The sequence below is a fragment of the Idiotropiscis lumnitzeri genome, chromosome 18 (genome assembly GCF_059441095.1).
Source record: "Idiotropiscis lumnitzeri isolate Australia: NSW breed Sydney's pygmy pipehorse chromosome 18, RoL_Ilum_1.0, whole genome shotgun sequence".
Taxonomy (NCBI): Eukaryota; Metazoa; Chordata; class Actinopteri; order Syngnathiformes; family Syngnathidae; genus Idiotropiscis; species Idiotropiscis lumnitzeri.
The window spans coordinates 1,414,100-1,432,944 of record NC_142408.1 but is presented as its reverse complement, the minus strand read 5'-3'; the positions used below and the strand labels follow the sequence as shown (position 1 = coordinate 1,432,944).

Below are 18,845 nucleotides of genomic sequence, written 5' to 3'. Positions count from 1 at the left end.
TTGCCTCTATAATTAATTGCAACTTTTTTCATTATTGTTGATTAATGAATACATTTCAAATAAATTTAGTGGTAAACTAAATGCAACAGTATTACACAAATCTCAATAAATACTTTATGGACCAGATTGTGAATGTCCTAGCAATATTTATTTTAAGGTGCAAAAGTATTAAAAGCCTGGACTCAAATACAGCCGTGGAATAGATTTGGGGATTGTTTTATTACAAGATAAGCACGATAGGTAGAGTAGCACTACATGCTAGGTGAACATCATGAAACAAAAAGGAATGCAGATGCAAAGTCAGTCCAATCAGAACATCACAGCTTTGCTCCCCTCATGATACCATCCAGAACTCAAAACATGAAAATGAGATTATCATGTCAGATGAAGCAACAAATAAAATAAAGCCCTTTGGGTAATTCCCCTTCCTGTCCAATTTACATGTTCAAAATGTCTTCACTAAAAATGGTGTGGCTATTTAAGTACCAATAAATGGGGTTGTTAACATAAATGGATGTTAGGGCTACACCAGTGGTCCCCCTGATAGAAAGAAAAATAACAATTCAAACATTGCATCATTTTACGTCGCAGGCAGTACCCAAATGTAAAAAAACAAAACCTGATGACCTTTGTGTGTTGTACATTCAAACAATGGAACGACTCCATGGGTAAACAAAGCAGAGCTACATAGGCACAGCTAACACTAAGCAGGCCAAAGTCAGACCTTCCCTCTTACCCAAACTTGATGCTCATGGGGGAACACAACCAAGAGACTAACAAACACAAAACGGAGGAAGGAAAGGGGCAGAATCTAAGGGTCGGAGGAGGCTGGGGTGGTGGTGTCTACTCCTCGTCGGAGGAGTCCCTGTCAAAATTGTAGGCCATGAAGAGAACGTCGGGTCGAGGCGGGACGAGGGCGTGGCCCGGTTTCACGATCTCGAAGCCCAGGAAACTGAATGTACGCACCAGCTTGGCTGGGGGGAAAAGAATTTAACAAAATACATCATTGGTACAGGCATCACTGTCGTATGCGCGTGTGTGATAGGATTTAGGTTGTGTGTTTTCTGCATGGAGTGTTTAGAAGGTCAAAATGGTCGCACACTGTGTTCATGTGTGCGTTTGTGAACTTTTTCCAACTAAGATAACATTAAGTTAGAAATACTGTACAAAGTACACATTGCTGTTAACGTGGATGCTTTTCTTTCAAAAATATTTCATAACACCATATATACGCGTGTGTCTTGAAGGTGTCTGCAGAAGTAGCATGTTCACATTAAATGTGAAGAAAATATTTCTACTTCAGTGGGCAGTTATGAAAGGTAATATTGAAGAGGATTTAAAAAAAAAAAAAAGTTTCAAAGGTTGTTTGGCATCACAAGAAATAGTCAATCCTAGGAAGCAAACAAAAGTTTTGAATGTCATTGTCACTGGATATTTCGATAGCTAAGGGGGAAATTAGATTTGTGTGGTGGGGGAAAAAGTGCGGTTTGATGACTGGTTACGTATACGTACCACGATCATCCCTGTTCTTGTAGAAGCAGACAAACACGCTAACCACTTTCAGATGTTCTTCAGCGTATTCCAGCAGAGACACTAAGCTGCACATAGAACAGAATCATAAAAAAGATTACAAGAATAATTTAAAAAATAAATACAATTTGCATCAAAATTTAAAATGTAATGTAGCAATTTTTTTTGTAACTTAAGTTTTAGCCACAGTTGGTAAATTACAGTTGTACTTGTTTTCCCCATTTCAAAACCATGCGTGCTGAAATTGATCAGACTTGTGATGGGAGTGAATTGTTTTGTCTCTATGTGCTCTGTGATTGGCTGGCAACCAATCCTGGCAATACTCAGCTTCCCTGGGCAAAAGTCAGCTGAGATTGCCTCTAGCTCACACGTGCAATAGAAAGCCACCGGGAGGGCTCACCTCTCCTTGCTACCTTCAGGCAGCGGCTCGAGAGGGATCTCCACAAAGAGAGCGCTGCTGCTCACGACAGCATCCCATTGAACCGCCTTGTTGACGGTGAGATGACTTTGGAAGTGGAGTATCCCGGGGCGACCGCTGACCGCCGGCTCCTCACTTACGGTCAACTTCAGGTCCTGGCGGGAAAAGCCGGGGCAAATTTTAATTCTTCGTCATCTTTGGTTGGATTTGCAGGAGGGTAGCGACTTACTGAGTGGAGCAACCGAGCTGCAGGAGCGTGATCCCGTGTGCCATTCCCTCGCCCACCTGGGATCTTCAGGGGTGGGAGAGGGGCATCAGGAGCACCACAGAGGCCCCGGGCCACGGGTACTACTACTACAGTGCATGGACAGACTGGAAGGCGGGCACAGAGAAGCAGGGTTAGCAGTGGAAACAAAATACAAAACTTTGTTATCATAAGTAATTAGAAAACAGAACATGGGTTCAAGAACCACAGCGATTTAGCATCAAAAATCAGATAAAGTCCCATTAAAAAACGACAAACGATGGGAAAACCTGTCGCTGGGTTGTCTGCTCTTTAGAGCCGTCTAAAGGCGGCTCGCTTGCTGCCATAGTCAACGTTATGCTACATGGTAGGCTAGTTCTTTCCTGTAACCATGCGATGTGACGCTCGGTTTACGCTGGTGAGGGAGAAGGAGACGTCATTACGCAATGTGACGTCAGCTAGAAGCAGGGCTGTCTGTTACATAACGGCCTCAACCTGCCACAACTCTCAAGACCGACGTGGCCACGAACATTTGACCATTTAATATAATAAAAACAACGTTGTGTTGAAACTTACCCGAGGTCGTTTAGTAACATTAAAGCGGATATGTGGTCTATATTTGACGCCGTCTGATTGATGTCAGCTGTTACGGTGACGCATTTATGCTAAACAAGGAAGTGGGTTTAAACCCGCGCATTAATCGCATGATAAAAGTGTAATGTTTTACCGGAATGTCATAAAACGTCACGCGGAAGCAGAGTTTCATTATTGCTACAAAATTGGTTCACCGATTAGCCTCACCTGATTGAGACGCTATCTAGCCGACTAGCATGATCTGTTAACGTAAATAGTCGTAGCGAGCTAACGGACACTAGGCCCAAATCGCCAATTTAATGAGTGACTTTGGTAAGTCAGCCCGAATATATGTCTAAAAAACCTTAGGATATACAGGAACTTCCACATTTCGAACTGTAAATAAACATTTCATTTCACTTGAGTGGATTCTCGCCACCCCTCCCCCCACACATCGATTAGCATGGTTAGCTTTCTCGCTTGCTTGCTTACTTACTTCGCAATCATGTCACAAATACCGCTACTCAAATCCGCCATGGTAGTGAGATGCTGTTGTTTTCCTTCCTTTTCGCGAGCAAAGCAATGACTGTTTAGGATCCGCTGGAGGTTGGATTTTACCATCCGGCCTCGGATAGAGACACGACGGGCCAACTGCTGATCTCTTCCTCGCTATGCTCTGTGGGTGAGTGACGGACCAAAGTTGAAGTCGGTTTGTTTGAGCTACGACAAGTCAAGCTACCCAGTGAGAGATGACACACTTCCGTTTAAAGCACTGCGTAGTTGTCCTCCCCCACCCCCCGCCCAAAAAAGTCATGTCAATTTATTTATACAGGCGAAAGTGTATCTATCCCACCGCCTAAACCTCATACATTGTTTCAAATTCGTTGCACCGATTCACATGTTTGTTATGGCAATATTTTAATGCCAGCTCACTAAAATTAAACTTTTATTTTTCAACAAAAAGCGGATACAGGTGACGTAATCTCGTGCATCACGCCTGTGATGAAGAAAACGTCAAATGCTAACGATGTGCAACTTCTCACACGGCTCTGATAAAGGACATCTTTTCGACAAACAAAAGAGACACAAAAATCGAATACCTTTACCGCCATAAATGTTTAATTTCTTACAAAGTCATACCACAAACCATTTTGTTCGGCAAATAGATGCCATTGACATCGAGTTGAATGCTAAATGATAGCTAGGCTAGGTTTAATGGAAAAATACTGGGGTCAGAAAACAAAAGCAGAAGCTGGGTGCAGACCTCGATCCAATCATTGCTGCTGTTGGCAGTATAAGCATCAAATATATATATTTTTTTCAATTAGGTTAATAAACACAATTGGCCCTGCAAAAAAGGGAACTCATGTTTATGGTATTAATGAACATTTACATAAGTACACTTGTGCCAAAGTAAACTGCTGGTTGAGTTAAAGTCTTTCGAATTTTCATTCATAATGTAATTCCTCAAGTTTTACTTATGGCACAAATAGACAAACAACCTTCCACACTCACAATCACACCTATGGCCAATTCAGAGTGACCAATCAGCCTGCCTTGCATGTTTTTGGAATGTGGGAGGAAACCCACGCAGGCACTTGGACAACATGCAAACTCCACACAGGAAGACCGGAGTCGGAATCGAACCTTGCACCTTTCAACTGTGAGGCCCACGTGCTAACCATCGTCCACCGTGCCTCCCTATATTGTACATATAAAATCTAAATAGCTCTACGTGTAAATAGCATATCTGTGTGAATAGTTTATTCTAATAATTTAAGTTATCAATTCATTTGACGTATGCTCCCATAATTGAAGTCACCTTTAAATTAAATAATTGGTTCCTACTCCAAATGTCACGTTAATATTTGAATATCGGACAAACAATAAATGCAAATAAAATACAAATAGCCCAAAAATCTATTGAATCCCAAAACATGGCTTGTCAAAATACCCAATGAATAAATACATAAATAAGGCATGTATATCATATTTTAGCAATATAGCAATCCCATGCTGACAAAAATAGCCCCAGCTCTGGGTTCGGAGAAACAATTCGACACTGATCACAATAAGGGGCGATGTCATGACATCACTGAGACGTTGCTTTTTCTATGACACCTTGCAAAACACAAAGTGTTACAACATAAAGCGTAACGGAAAATATATTTATTCTTTGATGGGCTGGTAATCATGGAGTCACCACGCAGGAGTAGGTTTGAAGATCGGATGGTTTGAATCAGTAGTGTTTAAAAACGGAATAATGTGAAGAACAATACATTTTAATTAATTGGAGCCGTTATATCCCCAGATCTTACACAATTAATTAAATGCCAGTAATACAATGGTAATTACATATTTTAGAATGTGTGCCCTTCATTGTACAATACAACAATATTTATAAAGCGCATTCTATCCAGGAGAAATAACTTATATAAGTTTACATAGTGATAACATTATAATTCGATTGAGTAATTAGACTTTATTTCCAGCCCTCACAAATATAATAAAAATACATTAATAATGTTAAAGAAATACGTATGTAGCTATTCGCTGTTATTTTGCTTTATGATGTGACGTCATACATATGTAGTAGTAAAAAAGAGAGAAGATCAAGACGTATTATTACCAAACTAATTATACCCGGTGTTTCCCCGGTAGTCACAAATTAATGGCAACGATTTTGTTTGTTTGCTTTAAAAAAAATGTATCGGGACGTTTCACGGGGCCCCGCCCACTACGCAGTTTGTCCCTCCTAACTTCCCGTCCGCTATCCCGGAAGGTGGAGAAAAAAAAAAAGAAAAGCAGCGACGCCTGCGAGCGACGCTTGCAGCTGATGCGCCGCTGGCCCTTAAAATGGAGAGCGACACCACCGTCCGGAGAATAAAGCCACCATTCGGGACGCACAGCTATGTAGCGCCGGTCCACGGCAGCCCCGGGGTCCGCTACGGAGAGGACAATAACGGCTGGAGCGGCGGCGGCGGCGTTGGATGCGACGGCAGCACCAGTGAGCTGAAGAGGAAGCCCGACGTGAGCTTGTACCTCCTCCGAGAGGGTCTTGCAACTTCTCTGGTGTGCGTGTTTATTCTGCTTCTGTGGGGACTCGTTCACTTGTCACTCCAGCAGCTCGTCATAGGGAAGCCGAGCGGGGATTTCAACGCCGCGAGAGCCAGGTGAGTTCCGTGAGTGGAAACCCAACCCTCCAAACAGCTGCTTTCATCCTGTTAAGGCGGCTAACAGTCTGGCTAACCTTTCCTCCAGTCATCGAAACTGCCTTCAAAGTACGGTGACATGCAGGCATTGTGTTGAGAATGAACGCCATTCAAACTCGAAATGAATAAACAAAGCGTTATGTTCCGCCACTGAGAAGTATCAGGAGGTTAGTAACATCTTCACTTAATTGAAGTCCAAGGAAGATAGTTTGATGCAGGTGTACCTAATCTTGTGGCCCGTGTCTTCTTTGCTAGGACGGTTGCCGTTAATTGCGATTGAGCATCCAAATTGTCTGAAATGTCTGTTTTTATTTTTTATTTCAACACAATTATTGACAAACAACAAAGCATTCATTCTCAAATGAATAAATCTAATAATGTATAACTATATAAAAAAATGGTGTTTAAAAGAAATTCTAACTGGTCAATGATTTAATTTAATACAGTACGACGTTTGTAAAAGAGCTCGAACACTTAACCCCACAATAAACAATGAGCACAAAAGTTCCAACAGTCATTCAGGTAATGTAATGCTCTGCATTATGGACACAATTTCATAGTTGTCGGTAATTTCATGTTCCGAGATATTGGCAATTTTCTCTTAGAACGTTTAAGACACAAATCTACTATTCAAAGTATATTGCAGTACAACCAGTTTTCAAGTAATGTAGAGTGATAATCTCTGGATTCATGGTCCGCTACCAATTATTTGTGGGTCATGTAGTCGCATTGGTGCAGTCATAATATACTTCATTCATTGTACATACTCGTCAGTACTCTCCATGAACACATGCACGCTGTGTAGACTCACTTTATTGCTCTCAAATCACAAACAACCAGCAAAGCAGAAGTCGACTCTTTAGAATGTCATCCTTCTGCACCACTCTCCAGGCATGAATAACCGTTTAATAGTCAATTACAGGAAAGTAACAGTGTGTTTAAACGAGGGTTGACTGATCATGCCTGGAGAGTAAAGCACAAGGACGGCATGACATATTATGTGGAATCCAAATACATGTGGCTGGGTTTTTTTTCTTGCCACTACAAAAAATTACATTGTGATTTGATGATACAAGTCATGGCCATTACTTTTTTTATTTGGCAATAGTATTATACTCCTGCATCATTTTAACAAAAGAAGAAAAAAAAGAAAGATCTTTTTCAATCAATACGGATCATTTGAAAGTTACGTGATCAGCCCTGACATTCTATCACATTAATTTAATAACTTGCGCGTCTTTACTATTAATGAAATAATTTGCATTAAACACCCTTGAAAGCTATAAATTTTGATTCTAATTCTGAGTATGACGTAAAAACAATCAGTATTAAAAAAAACTTGACACAGTGACAATCTAGCGGTTTCCTAAACTTTGATTGAAACCAAGATGCTTTCATCATGGTAGCTGACGTTTTTCATTTTCATCAAAGCTTTCAATCACTGTGTCGCAAGGCAGGCTTTGGAACCATGTGACAAAAAAGAAATGATTCTTTCTGGAGCGCCGAGGATTATGATACCACACTGGCTCTCTGGAGGTCAGCTGGCCAAAGTTCTGGCCCAAACGGGATTAGCCAACGTTGTCGGCTATTTTCTCCATGTGAGAACACACAATTGAATCTCAGTGTTGTCATTGAAACTAAATTCAATTCAATTTCATGATGTTGCCAATTCACAAAAGAAGCCGCGTCAAGGCAAAAAAAGATGCACACCCTGATAATAGACCTAAAAAAAAAGGGTAAAGAGTAGACCCCTGCGGTATGCCTTAAAGAATCCATCCATTTTCTATAGATGGATGTCCTCGTTAGGGTCTCAGCTGACTGGAGGCGAGAGCTGCGGTACACGCTGGGGTTGTCGCCAGTTATTCACAGTGTAAAACTTGCCCAAATCTTAGCGGAAAGTGTTGAACAATTTTAGCCACGCACGTGTCAGAGCAGGCAAGTGGCGTTTAAACTCGAGACTGGAAATAAAGATGACGTCCCTCTGCATGCAGGCAGCACCTTGAACGCATCACCAGCGTGGGACCGCGGCCGGTCGGCAGCCACGAGAATGAGGTGTTGACGGTGGACTACCTGCTGCAGCAGATCGAGAAAGTCCGCGTGACGACGGCGCACGGCCCGCACCTTCAGCTCAGCGTGGACGTGCAGCGGCCCACCGGCTCCTTCTCCATCGACTTCCTCGGCGGCTTCACCAGCTTCTATGACCGCGTCACCAACATCGCGGTGCGCCTGGAGCCCAAAGGCGGCTCGCAGCATCTCATGCTAGCAAACTGCCACTTTGACAGCGTGGCCAACAGTCCAGGTAGGAATTGATCCCCTGAGAATGTTGACTCACGTACGGCGTTTCAAAGTTACAAATCTGCTGTGTGCTCGTTCGCTATCATGCTGTCGCAAGTTCACAATTGAAGTTTTAAAATAGTTACATGCGATTAAAAAGCACGGTTCCAATCCGAACCTGTAATCAAAGCGGCACAATTGTCGCGCTCCTCCGTCGCTTTTAGCCTCAAGCACCTGACAGAACCTGAAAGGTATCTTTCATTAATTCCCACTGCCTAGAAATACTTTGGTTGTTCTTTTTTTTTTTTATTTATTTATTTTTGAGCACCTCAAGTATGCCGTAGTTTTTATCATAACAGTGCAGCGGCTTCATATTTCCACGAGTCAGTTCTGAAAGTTTTGAGTAAAAACAAGAGCTGTGCCATTAGGTGGTCTAAAAGTCTCACATCGCTTTTTCTAATCAAACGAGGAAATTATATCACCTGAATGCCCTTTGAACACATTTCTTTCTTGAGGAATTTGCATGCCATCTGATCCAAACTTGAGTTTCACGTCAAAACCGGTTGGTTGACGCGGGGCAGTTAGTCATTTTTTTTGGTGAAATTTACTTGAAGGAATTTTTTATTTTTGTCCCTCCGTGCCCTTGCCGAGAATCACAATCAGTCCGTCGTGTGCGTGTGCTTCTTCACCGCCAACAAAGGGAAATCGCTAAAGTGTGGAGCAGGAAGTGACACAAGCCTTGACAACATACTGATTTCCTGACAAAACACAACCAAAGTATTTTTACCTTTCCGTGCCTCGTTGCGCTCACAAACGGCACCGGCGTCGTCTATTCGCGATTTAATCTCATTATTTGCATCTTTATACTGTTGTATGCCAGATTTTTTTGAAGATATTCCTTCTAAGTTGTTTTGCGTGTTCAAAAAATAAGAACGTGGATTTCATACTATTTCTGAACTTTGGAATGGCCCAGTCAAGCCGGCACCAGTAAGGCACGTCCTGGCCCGAGGCCATCGGGCCACCGTCAATGTCAAGCCCTTTGACGGATTGCTTAGCTGGTGCTCATGAACCAAAGAACACGTTTCCACGCATAATTGTGCCACTCTACTCAACGTAATTGAACTTTTGAAGGGTTCTATTTTTTTCTCAATTGATTCCCAATGTCTTCCAACATTGTCCATGAACGAGGCCGTCGGGTCTGGACTTTGGTCGCGTTTGGATTAGCATGAGAGGACAATTTTATTTTTGACCTTAAATTCCTGGTGAATAAAGAAGGGCAAATCACTCGCCCGCTTTTGGTTGGTCGGGTGTCCGCTTTGAGATCCCATTGAGGTCTTTTGGGGTGACCGAGGATTAACGTTGCTCACATGAGGGATGGTGGCAGCAGCCCAGACAGAAACACAAGCGGTAAACCTTCAATCCGCAAAGCTGAAGCACATGTTTTGGCATTTAAAACCAAAAAAAAAAATGGATGCGGAGAATGTCACGCCTCGACACTGACCTGTCTTAAGGTTTCTGCATCACATGCCTCGTTCTTTTCCTCCCATGGGTTTCCCCCCCCCACCTCCCTTTATTCTCTCACCATCGTCAACACAATGCAACCGGAGCCGGCGCTCCAGCAGGTCAACGCATTCCTGGCATGTTTTCACACGCAGCCTCCACACTTTTATTCCCATTTTGCCCAGTCACTGTAAACTGCTCTTTGTTTTCGTACGGCGTGGCGCCGCAAATCTGTTCCGTGATGCCGGCCCACCCGGAGTGTCCTTGCTTGGCTTTTGAAACGGTTATTTTCCAGCAGGATTAAAATGGCCAAATAAATAAAAAATACATCTTGAAAATATGTAAAGGTCTCTGGAGAATGTGACATCCTTTATTCTTATAATAATAAAAGTTTAATATCAAAACATTTTTGGTGCAATTTTACAGGTGCATATTTCCCACCAATTCTCTGAGCATGAGAAAGTTTTTTCATTTTTACCGTTTTCAGGTGCGAGCGACGACGCCGTCAGCTGCGCCGTCATGCTGGAAGTCCTCCGCTCGCTCGCCAACGAGTCCACTCCTCTTCGCCACGGCGTCATCTTCCTCTTTAACGGAGCGGAAGAAAATGTCCTGCAGGTAGCGCCGGATCTGGCCTCCGGATGCATGCCCGTCTTCTTTTTACCATTTATGTTTTCAGACGTTTAATCTTCGGTCCGGTGTGCCCAGGCCAGTCACGGCTTCATCACTCAGCACCCGTGGGCCAAACAGGTGCGAGCCTTCATTAACTTGGAGGCTGCGGGCGTCGGGGGCAAGGAGGTCGTTTTCCAGACAGGTAAGGGGCTGCAATCGATCGATTTGGCCAGTTAAGACGCCTCAGCAAGTAGCCGAGTGCATTTTAAAAGCAAGACGCTTAGAGAGATGCTAAATATGGAATTAACTATAACTACAATATTCACCGTAACGTTAACCGTTGGACATTTAATCCGAGTTTCACAGAAAATTGTGAACGACTTTAAGCTTTTCAAACGCCGTCCCATTTGGCAAATGTGGCACCTCGTCGTGAAACAAACATAACCGCCATGTATGAAATTCCCGAACGTCTCCTCCGCATTTGGGTTGCGACAGGTCCGGAGAACCCGTGGCTGGTCCAAGCATACGTGCACGCCGCCAAACACCCCTTCGCCTCCGTGGTGGGCCAGGAGGTCTTTCAGAGCGGCATCATCCCCTCCGACACGGACTTCCGCATCTACAGAGACTTCGGGAACATCCCAGGTGCTTTTTGTTGTAATTAATAAAAGCTCGATCCGGCGAGTGCTTGAATTTAACCTCGAGGGGAAAATGATCCCGTGTTAGTTTATTTCTTCTTAAGCACCATATTTCAAAATGCCTTTTCTCTCTTTCTGCAGGCATTGACCTGGCGTTCATCGAGAACGGTTTCATCTATCATACCAAGTACGACACTGCCGACAGAATCCTCACAGGATCCATACAGAGAGCAGGTATGCCGTTGACAAACAAACAAAAAAAAATCCTTAATAATCAATAATGACAATATTTTGCACCCACCCACGATAGGTGAAAATCTGCGTGCATATAAAAATCGATTTGTATGTAGTTTGACTCCTCCCACACACAGTTGAAGTTTTTTATTTGCCACTCCCGGTGGGAATATTTTGCAAAAGTGACCCATAATACAAAAGAGAATGAAAATTGTATATTGAAGCAACAAAACGCTCAATCAAACGATTTCATTTCATCTGATGAGAATCTTCTCTTCATGCTCGCATATCATAGAAAAGTCCAAATGATTTGGTGCGACCCGAGCTGGGCACCTGACCCCTTTCGGCGCTTTTCTAATCTCCGTATCTCGTAGGCGAGGCGCTAAAAGATGGACAGATAGCCGGCGGGCGTGCCAACGATGCACTCCATTACCTGCTGCTTGACTAATTGCGCTCCGCCAAGCAGACAAGCCGGTCTGTCAGCACAAAAAAAAACCACACACACACACATACCGGCAGATGTTGCATCTCTCCCTCACCCCTCCTCCTCTTTTTGTGTGCACGGCAAAAGACGTGAGTTGCTAGAGAGGGCGAGGCGAAGTCCAGTCGTGGTAATATTTCTCAGCTGGCAAAAAGGTGGCGACGCTGCAACTCACACTCACTCAAAAAGCAGAACTTTCCAGCAAAGCAAACGGCGCCTGTGAGAACAATAAGTGTATTGTGTCGGTGTTCGTTGCGCTATTAACTCATTCACGACCAGCCTAGTAAAAAAAAAATGGATTTTGACATATTTATCCGTCAATGGTATTGAATCAGTTAAGCAGGGAAGCATGCAGGCGCCGGCACTTGAACTGCTGTGCCTTATTTGGGAAAATCATTTTGCAATTAATTGACCTGTGGTAAAATAATAATGTGGTCGTAATTAACGTATTGGTCCATGAATTCAGTTATTTGTAAATAATAGAGTAATTTTAATTTGTTTAATTAGTTTTATTTCCATGCATTTAGTTTTAAACATCGTTTCCAAGCACATGGCCATATGTCCGTTTTGAAAAATCAAACGTTTGCCCCCCGCTGTGCTCGATGCTCCTTTTAATATTGTGGTTGCCTTATTTAGCTGTAGGACATCTCAAGGGGAGGAAAGTATTTAATGATGGATGAGATGACAAAGCTCCAATAGCGTGGAGACTAATTAAGAAGGCTCAAAGTCCTTCGCTTTTATCGCCATTTTTTGCCGTCTGTGTTGTACCCAGTCAATGAATTCATTCCTTTATTTATTATTATTATTTATGTATTTATTGAAACGGTCTTTTAGAGTGGAGACCGCTATTTCAAAAAAACAAACAAATGAAATCTATATTTTACTCACGCCTAGGTGACAACATCCTGGCCGTCCTCAAGCACCTGCTGATGTCGGAGAAGCTGGCGGACTCCTCCGAGTATCGCCACGGCAACATGGTGTTCTTCGACGTGCTGGGCGTTGCCGTGGTGGCCTACCCGGCCCGCGTCGGCACCATCCTCAACTACATGGTCGCCGTGGCAACCTTCGTCTATCTGGCCAGGAAAGCCTCTCAGCCGGGCAACCGCGGTAGGTTTCAAATAACACGTTATTATTGTTGTTGTGGTCGTTTGGAACTTGAGCATATGAAAAATCCACATGAAGGCTGCCATTTTGTTTCTACTTCATATTGGACGCGTCCATTTCTGCCCAAAATAAATTCTCAAGATTTTATTGACCCTGTTCTCAAATGTCGTCATTTACTTTCACGGAATGTTTGCCGTACTCGACCTCCACCGAGGAGAAACAATCCTAAATGTGAACCGTCTTGATAATATTCCCTCAGTAACTAACTGGCCTAGTGACGTAAAAAAGAAAACTCAAAGCAACTTCTGACTGTCCAGTTAATTTGCAAACTTTATCATGCATCTGACCTTTTCCGTTTTTGTGATCGCATGTGGGCATGGACTCGCCATGAACCATTTTCACGGATTGCTTCTACCTGCCGCAGGCGGGCGCTATGTTTGCCATCTGGCATGTGCCACAGGGGTGGCGCTGCTGGGCTGGTTGGTGGCCTTTCTGTCCGTTCTGATCGTGGCCGTGCTGGTGACGCTGCTGGGCCGCTCCATGTTCTGGTACACCCATTTCTACGCCTCCGTGTGGCTCTACGGTTCCGTTGTCACCGGCAAGATGGTGCTGGTGCACACGCTGGCCAAGAATGTTTACTACCGGGTAAGAAGATGCTTTTCTTGTTTAGGCTAAAGTTTTTTTTTTTTTTCCTCAAATCGAGAACAAAAAACTGAAAGCAATCTGCTCCAATTGGAGTGCAGGAACTTCGTTCTTCGCTGCCACCGAGGTTTCCCCCAGTTGACATTCCGTCACCGCTGCTCGCGTCGCAGATAAAGCCAATGACGAGCAGGCGTAAATAAGGAACCCCGGTGAACCCGTGTTTGGTTTCAGGGTGTGCGCACGATTGAGCTGGGCGAGCTCTACTGGGACGTGAGCTTGCTGCTGTGGTGCTGCAGCCTGCTGTGGATGACCCAGCGCGGCTTGTGCTCGGCCTACGTGCCCATGCTCATGGTGGCCTTCCCGCTGCTCACCAAGCTGCTGCTCGCCAACGAGTTCAAGAACAGAGGCCGGTCACGTTTCTGCACCTCACTTGCGAGCCAAAATGAACTTTGCGTCCTGAACACGCTTTTGTGTGCTTGCTGCAGGGGCGTCGCTCAAGTACAGCGTTCTCTACCTGGCGGGCCTGGCTTTGCCCTACCTGCACATCATGTTTCTCATTTGGGTGGTCTTTGAGATCTTCACGCCCATTATGGGCCGCAGCGGCACCGAGATCCCGCCCGAGGTGGTCCTGGCCGCCCTGGTGACCATTGCTACCGTTTTCCTCTCCTCCTTTTTTGTAAGTCTCTGCCGGCTTCATATATATATATATTTTATTTTTTTTTTGGGTCCGCAACTGCTCCTGTTCTAATTTTCTTTGTGAATTGTGGATCTTCGTTCCAATGGCAGCTCCACTTCATCTACTTGGTGAGAAGCACCAAGTGGATTCTGGCGGGCCTGGGCTCTGTCTTCGTGCTCGTCTTCCTGCTGGTGTGCAGCGGCCTCCTCTTCCCCTATTCTGGAAGTTCAGACAGCCCGCGCCCCAAGAGGGTTTTCCTACAGGTTCGATTGGGACGCACACACTCGAAAAGTCGGCTTTGGGTTTGAATCGAAGACTTCGCTATTTCAAAGTAGGATTTTCAAAGTTGGCTTTTAAGACAAGGTTAAGGTTTCATGACTGGGTAAGGCTTTCATTTTAGCCTTTGAAGACCAGGTTAGGGTTTGAAAATTTGAAGAGTTTCAAACTCGGCTTCCTGTTTGGTCCCCAGCACACGACGCGCACCTTCTACGACGTGCACGGCCAGGTGGAGGCGCGCGATTCCGGCGTGTGGATCAACAGCTTCGACTACACGGGCATGCAGCACGTCTCGCCGCACTTGCCCCAGATCCACGACGGCGTGCGCACCCATTGCCGCGAGGACCGCCCCTTCTGCGGCTTCCCTTGGTTCCTGCCCGTCAAGTTCCTCAGCAAGTGAGTCGGCGTGCCGATCCGCCGCCGACCGGCGCCGTCCCGTCCGTTTTAACGCTGGGACTTCTCGACAGGAAGAACTGGTACCTCCCCGCTCCCGATGTTTCGCCGAGCTCCCCGGTGGACTTCCGTCTGGTGTCCAAGGAGGAGACCGGCTGGGGGACCATCAAGATGACGTTCAGCGCCAAAGGTACGAGCGTCCACCGGCCCGCTTCTGCCATGTGCAGCACGCTCATTTTGTGTGGCGCGCAGGTCCGAGCCACATGTCGCTCTACTTGATGCCTCACCACGGAGCCGGTCTCTCGACGTGGTCCTTCGGAGACGGCACGCCGCAGTTTGATCTGAGCGGCGAGTACTTTGTCTTCTACTCGCACGGCCTGGACGCGCCCACGTGGACGTTCTGGTTTGAGATACAGGTACTGCCGACGGCATTCATTGTCACTCGACGTAGACACACATCATTAAAAAATGTTTCAAAATTGATGGTCGAAAACTTTTGCCATGGTTTAAATTGACAAAACCGTTCTGAAACTTCCGCATCTTTTCCCCCCATTTTCAAGGAAAACAATCTAGAAAATTATTTCATTTGTTTCAAGTAATATTTTGTAGAAACTAGAAAAATATTTTTAAATGTCAAAAAATAAAAGATAAAACCTAGAACTGACCCAGATTTTTTAAAATTTAGAAATAAAAGTTTACAAAATGTAAAGGTTTTGGAAATAATAAAAAATGTTTACTAGCACTTGGCTCCTTTTTGGAGTTAAAAAGTGAAAAAGAATGTCAAATTTGTTCAATAAAAAAGAAAATCTGTATAAAAACAAAAACGAATTCTAAATGAAGAAAACAAACAATAAAAACAATCATTAGGCAATTGTCATTGCCTATCGATGTCACTAGATGGCGACAACTCATTCTAAACAGACGATCGTAAAGCATCAACACCAAACCAACTGCTTTCACACACACACACTTGACTGTCAACTTGTTCTCTTCCAGCCGCCCACAGAACGGCCCCCGTCGGCGTCGGGCCCCGAGGCCATGATTTCGGTGGCCATCTCCACCCATTACTTCTTCGGGGAGGACCAAAAGACTCCTCAACTGGAGGAACTCCTGAGCCACTTCCCCTCGTGGGCCTTCCCCTCCTACTGGGTCAGCACCTACGACTTGTACCGATACTGAGGCACCGACACTGGTTCACCATGCCTTTACACACGCAGCCTGAGAGACCCCCAGCGTCACTGTGTCAGTAGCAAGTCGGAGCAAACGCGTTTATTTTGTTGATCTCTAATCTGTGGTGCCTTTTTTTTTTTTTTTTCCTCCCTTTCCACCCCAAACGCTAACGTGCTAACGTGCTAACATGCTACCTCTCCTCTCGTCATTATCAACACTGCACTCCTTTTAACGACTCAATTGAGATTGGGCAAATTGAGGTTTGAAGGCGGCTTTCGGGATTGAAATGAACGAGCATGCTGATAATGATGACGCAACCTCTCCCGTCCACCACGATCCTCGTTGAAACTGGAAATGTATTTTTTTCTTACATCCCACTTTTGTCAAATCACTACTGGATGAAGTTGGCAACAAAGCGAACGGAAACTGAATTCACGCAGAAACGAGTGCCTGGAAGTTGTGACAAACATTAAGATGTGAAATCCATTTTGTGTTTGTTGTTGTCATCTTTGAAATGCCGAGGCGGGAAATCGACGATGCGGTCAGATGGGATCCCGGTGTCACCGCGGTAATGGAACAATAACAACTGGTTGATATTTACCAGATTTGACCATCACATAAATGATCAGTTTAAAAAAAAAGTCTTCATGAATGATCATGGGTTGATTTCAGTTAAAATGTTTAAAGCGGAAATTAAGGCTTCTAATTGGCGTTTGAAGTCAGTCTTAGTGTTTCAAAACAGTGAGTATTTGGGTCAGGATTTAAGGTTTCAAATTAGGGTTTAAAATAATTTGAAATCAGGATTAGGGTTTCCAAACTGAGTATTTGGGTCAGGATTTAAGGTTTCAAATTAGGGTTTAAAATAATTTGAAATCAGGATTAGGGTTTCCAAACTATCGTTTGAGGATATGGGTGAGGTTAGAAATGACTATTTTGAGGCCGAATCAAATTGTTGCGGCTTTCCGTACATCAATCTGGGTTTGTCTTCAATTTAGGGTTTGAAGATTTTCAAATGAAGGTTTTAGGGTTTAAGATTAGTTTATCAAATAAGCTTTCAAACGAGGTTTGGGTTTTAAAACACCGTGATGAATATAATGCAAGAACTGAAATGACAAAATAGTCACACTGTAGTCTGTATGCATTACGAAGCCGCCGCCGATGATGATGCTTGACTACACGGTTTTCAAACTTCCATCACGTTCATCAACGTCCTGCTGCTAATGTGCTAAAGAGTGGACAAGATTCTTAATAGTGTGTCACACACACACACACGCACGCACGCACGCACGCACGCACACATACATTGTAAAGCGTCCCACGCACGCCCAGATTGTTTTGCACTCATTGTCACCCTCCCGAATAGTTTGACTGCTAAAATGGCCGACACACTGAGGCCAAAAGTATTGGGACAGCGGTGGAAGGCCATAAAGCGGGCGGCTCGTCCCAATAGTTTTGTGTGCATCGCACAACTTTGCCTACATGAGATGAGTTGAAAGGTAAATGAACGGTTTGAGCGCACGATTTAATATTTATGGCTTTTTGTTTTGGTTATTTTTTTCTTTCTTACTTTGGACTAAAAAATGTGCTCCTCAGTAAATACTGAAGTGACTTTAGTTTGCTTAGAGCTGCAATGGCCATTTTAAATAAAATAAAAAGTTCATTTTTTTGTGGCGCATCATTGAGTAAAATGAAGACAAAAGTACTTTGTGGGATCCATGTCAGAATGTCTTAAGCGTTTTTTTGTTTCAATTTGAAACTTTTAAAGCCACTTTTGGCTTTTATTCTTTGTGTACCATTTTTCTTATTCTTTCATGACCTTTTCCATGTTTGTATCCCACCCTCAGCACCTCCAACCCCATTATTTTTTTAATTTTTTATTTTTTTTTATTTAGGGTGTATGTTGTGTGATGTATTTAACACTTTACCTCAAACTGCTGTTTTTGGTTTCTGGTTATTACAAAAAATGCAGTTTTGAGTGGTGATGGACTGTTGAGATTGTTGATGTGTTTAATACTTGGATGATTTTACATGATAAAGCTTGAATGAAACGAGCACTTGTAATTAATAAAAAAATTAAATGAAATACTAAAATTGTGTTGTTGCATTTTTATCCTCTTTTACATGTAAAATATTTCATCTTACTTAAGGTCACAACTTTTACTTATTTGTCTTTTTTTTAATTTAATTTATATATTTTTTAATGCTGCAACAATACCATGGATACATTGTGAATTATTAAATAGAATAGTCCCAACAAAAAGAAAAACAAATATTTAGCACTAGAAAACTCTCTGGATAGTTGCAACTAAGGCTTTAAAGGAAAAAGGCATTAAAAATCTTATTGCGCGCGCTTCTGTTGACCGTTTCCGGTTCACGCTGTGACGTCACGCGGCTCACCTCAAATTATATAGCACTCGTGCGGCATTGTTCCTTAACCGTTGTCTGTCTGTATGTTATTTTATTTATTCCTTCTGTATTTTTTGACTGTTATCTAGACTAATTGTTCCATTTCCCATACTGAGTTCTACAATTGACAAATGTTTGTACTATCTGCCGTTTCCAATTAAAAAAAAAAAAAAAGCAACCGTGCGGCATACTATTTTGTGCCTAATGCAAATAGCTTAAAAAGTTTTCAATTTGAAATATTTCTAATAGTTTTTGAACAAAAATTTTTGGGACACAAATGAAATTGTTTTTTTTTTTTTTTTTTAAATACAAACGTGTAACGTAAAACTAAAGCATGGACAGAAAAAGATTACAACCATGATTTTCATTGATTTTAAATCAACTTCAAAAACATTTTCCAGAAATGCAAAATCTAATCAATGTGAGATTATGTCAGATTTTTAAGTCACCATTGCTCAACCTCAACTA

At 43.3% G+C, this 18,845-nt stretch overlaps 2 protein-coding genes across 5 annotated transcripts; one reads left to right on the top strand and one right to left on the bottom strand.

The window, feature by feature from the left end:
* Positions 1 to 200: 200 nt before the first annotated feature.
* On the bottom strand, positions 201 to 3,492 carry oaz1b (ornithine decarboxylase antizyme 1b). The gene is given in 6 exon segments (XM_088282156.1): positions 201 to 974; positions 1,513 to 1,598; positions 1,931 to 2,103; positions 2,178 to 2,264; positions 2,266 to 2,320; positions 3,262 to 3,492. Coding segments are annotated over 6 exon segments (657 nt in total). The 5' UTR covers positions 3,387 to 3,492; the 3' UTR covers positions 201 to 843.
* A 2,032-nt stretch (positions 3,493 to 5,524) lies between these two features.
* On the top strand, positions 5,525 to 18,054 carry ermp1 (endoplasmic reticulum metallopeptidase 1). Of its 4 annotated transcripts, none has more exons than XM_088281767.1 (16): positions 5,525 to 5,795; positions 5,892 to 5,938; positions 7,969 to 8,276; positions 10,239 to 10,366; positions 10,457 to 10,562; positions 10,856 to 11,002; positions 11,137 to 11,229; positions 12,605 to 12,817; positions 13,239 to 13,459; positions 13,688 to 13,862; positions 13,942 to 14,132; positions 14,243 to 14,395; positions 14,602 to 14,804; positions 14,876 to 14,991; positions 15,054 to 15,217; positions 15,798 to 18,054. In XM_088281767.1, exons 1-16 carry the CDS (start codon positions 5,622 to 5,624, stop codon positions 15,978 to 15,980), a joined length of 2,622 nt encoding a protein of 873 aa, XP_088137893.1. In that variant the 5' UTR covers positions 5,525 to 5,621; the 3' UTR covers positions 15,981 to 18,054. The 4 variants fall into 4 exon arrangements, 3 of the variants coding, with proteins under 3 accessions (XP_088137893.1, XP_088137892.1, XP_088137891.1); XM_088281766.1 differs by having other exon boundaries at positions 5,889 to 5,938; XR_015839785.1 differs by having other exon boundaries at positions 5,526 to 5,938; positions 15,798 to 16,737; positions 16,814 to 18,054.
* The last annotated feature ends 791 nt before the right edge of the window (positions 18,055 to 18,845 follow it).

Coding starts and splice junctions, on each gene's coding strand:
- ermp1 (XM_088281765.1), top strand. CDS start 5,622: ATGGAGAGCGACACCACCGTCCGGAGAATAAAGCCACCATTCGGGACG. Junction 11,003..11,136: donor AGACTTCGGGAACATCCCAG/GTGCTTTTTGTT, acceptor CTCTTTCTGCAG/GCATTGACCTGGCGTTCATC. Junction 13,460..13,687: donor CCAAGAATGTTTACTACCGG/GTAAGAAGATGC, acceptor GTTTGGTTTCAG/GGTGTGCGCACGATTGAGCT.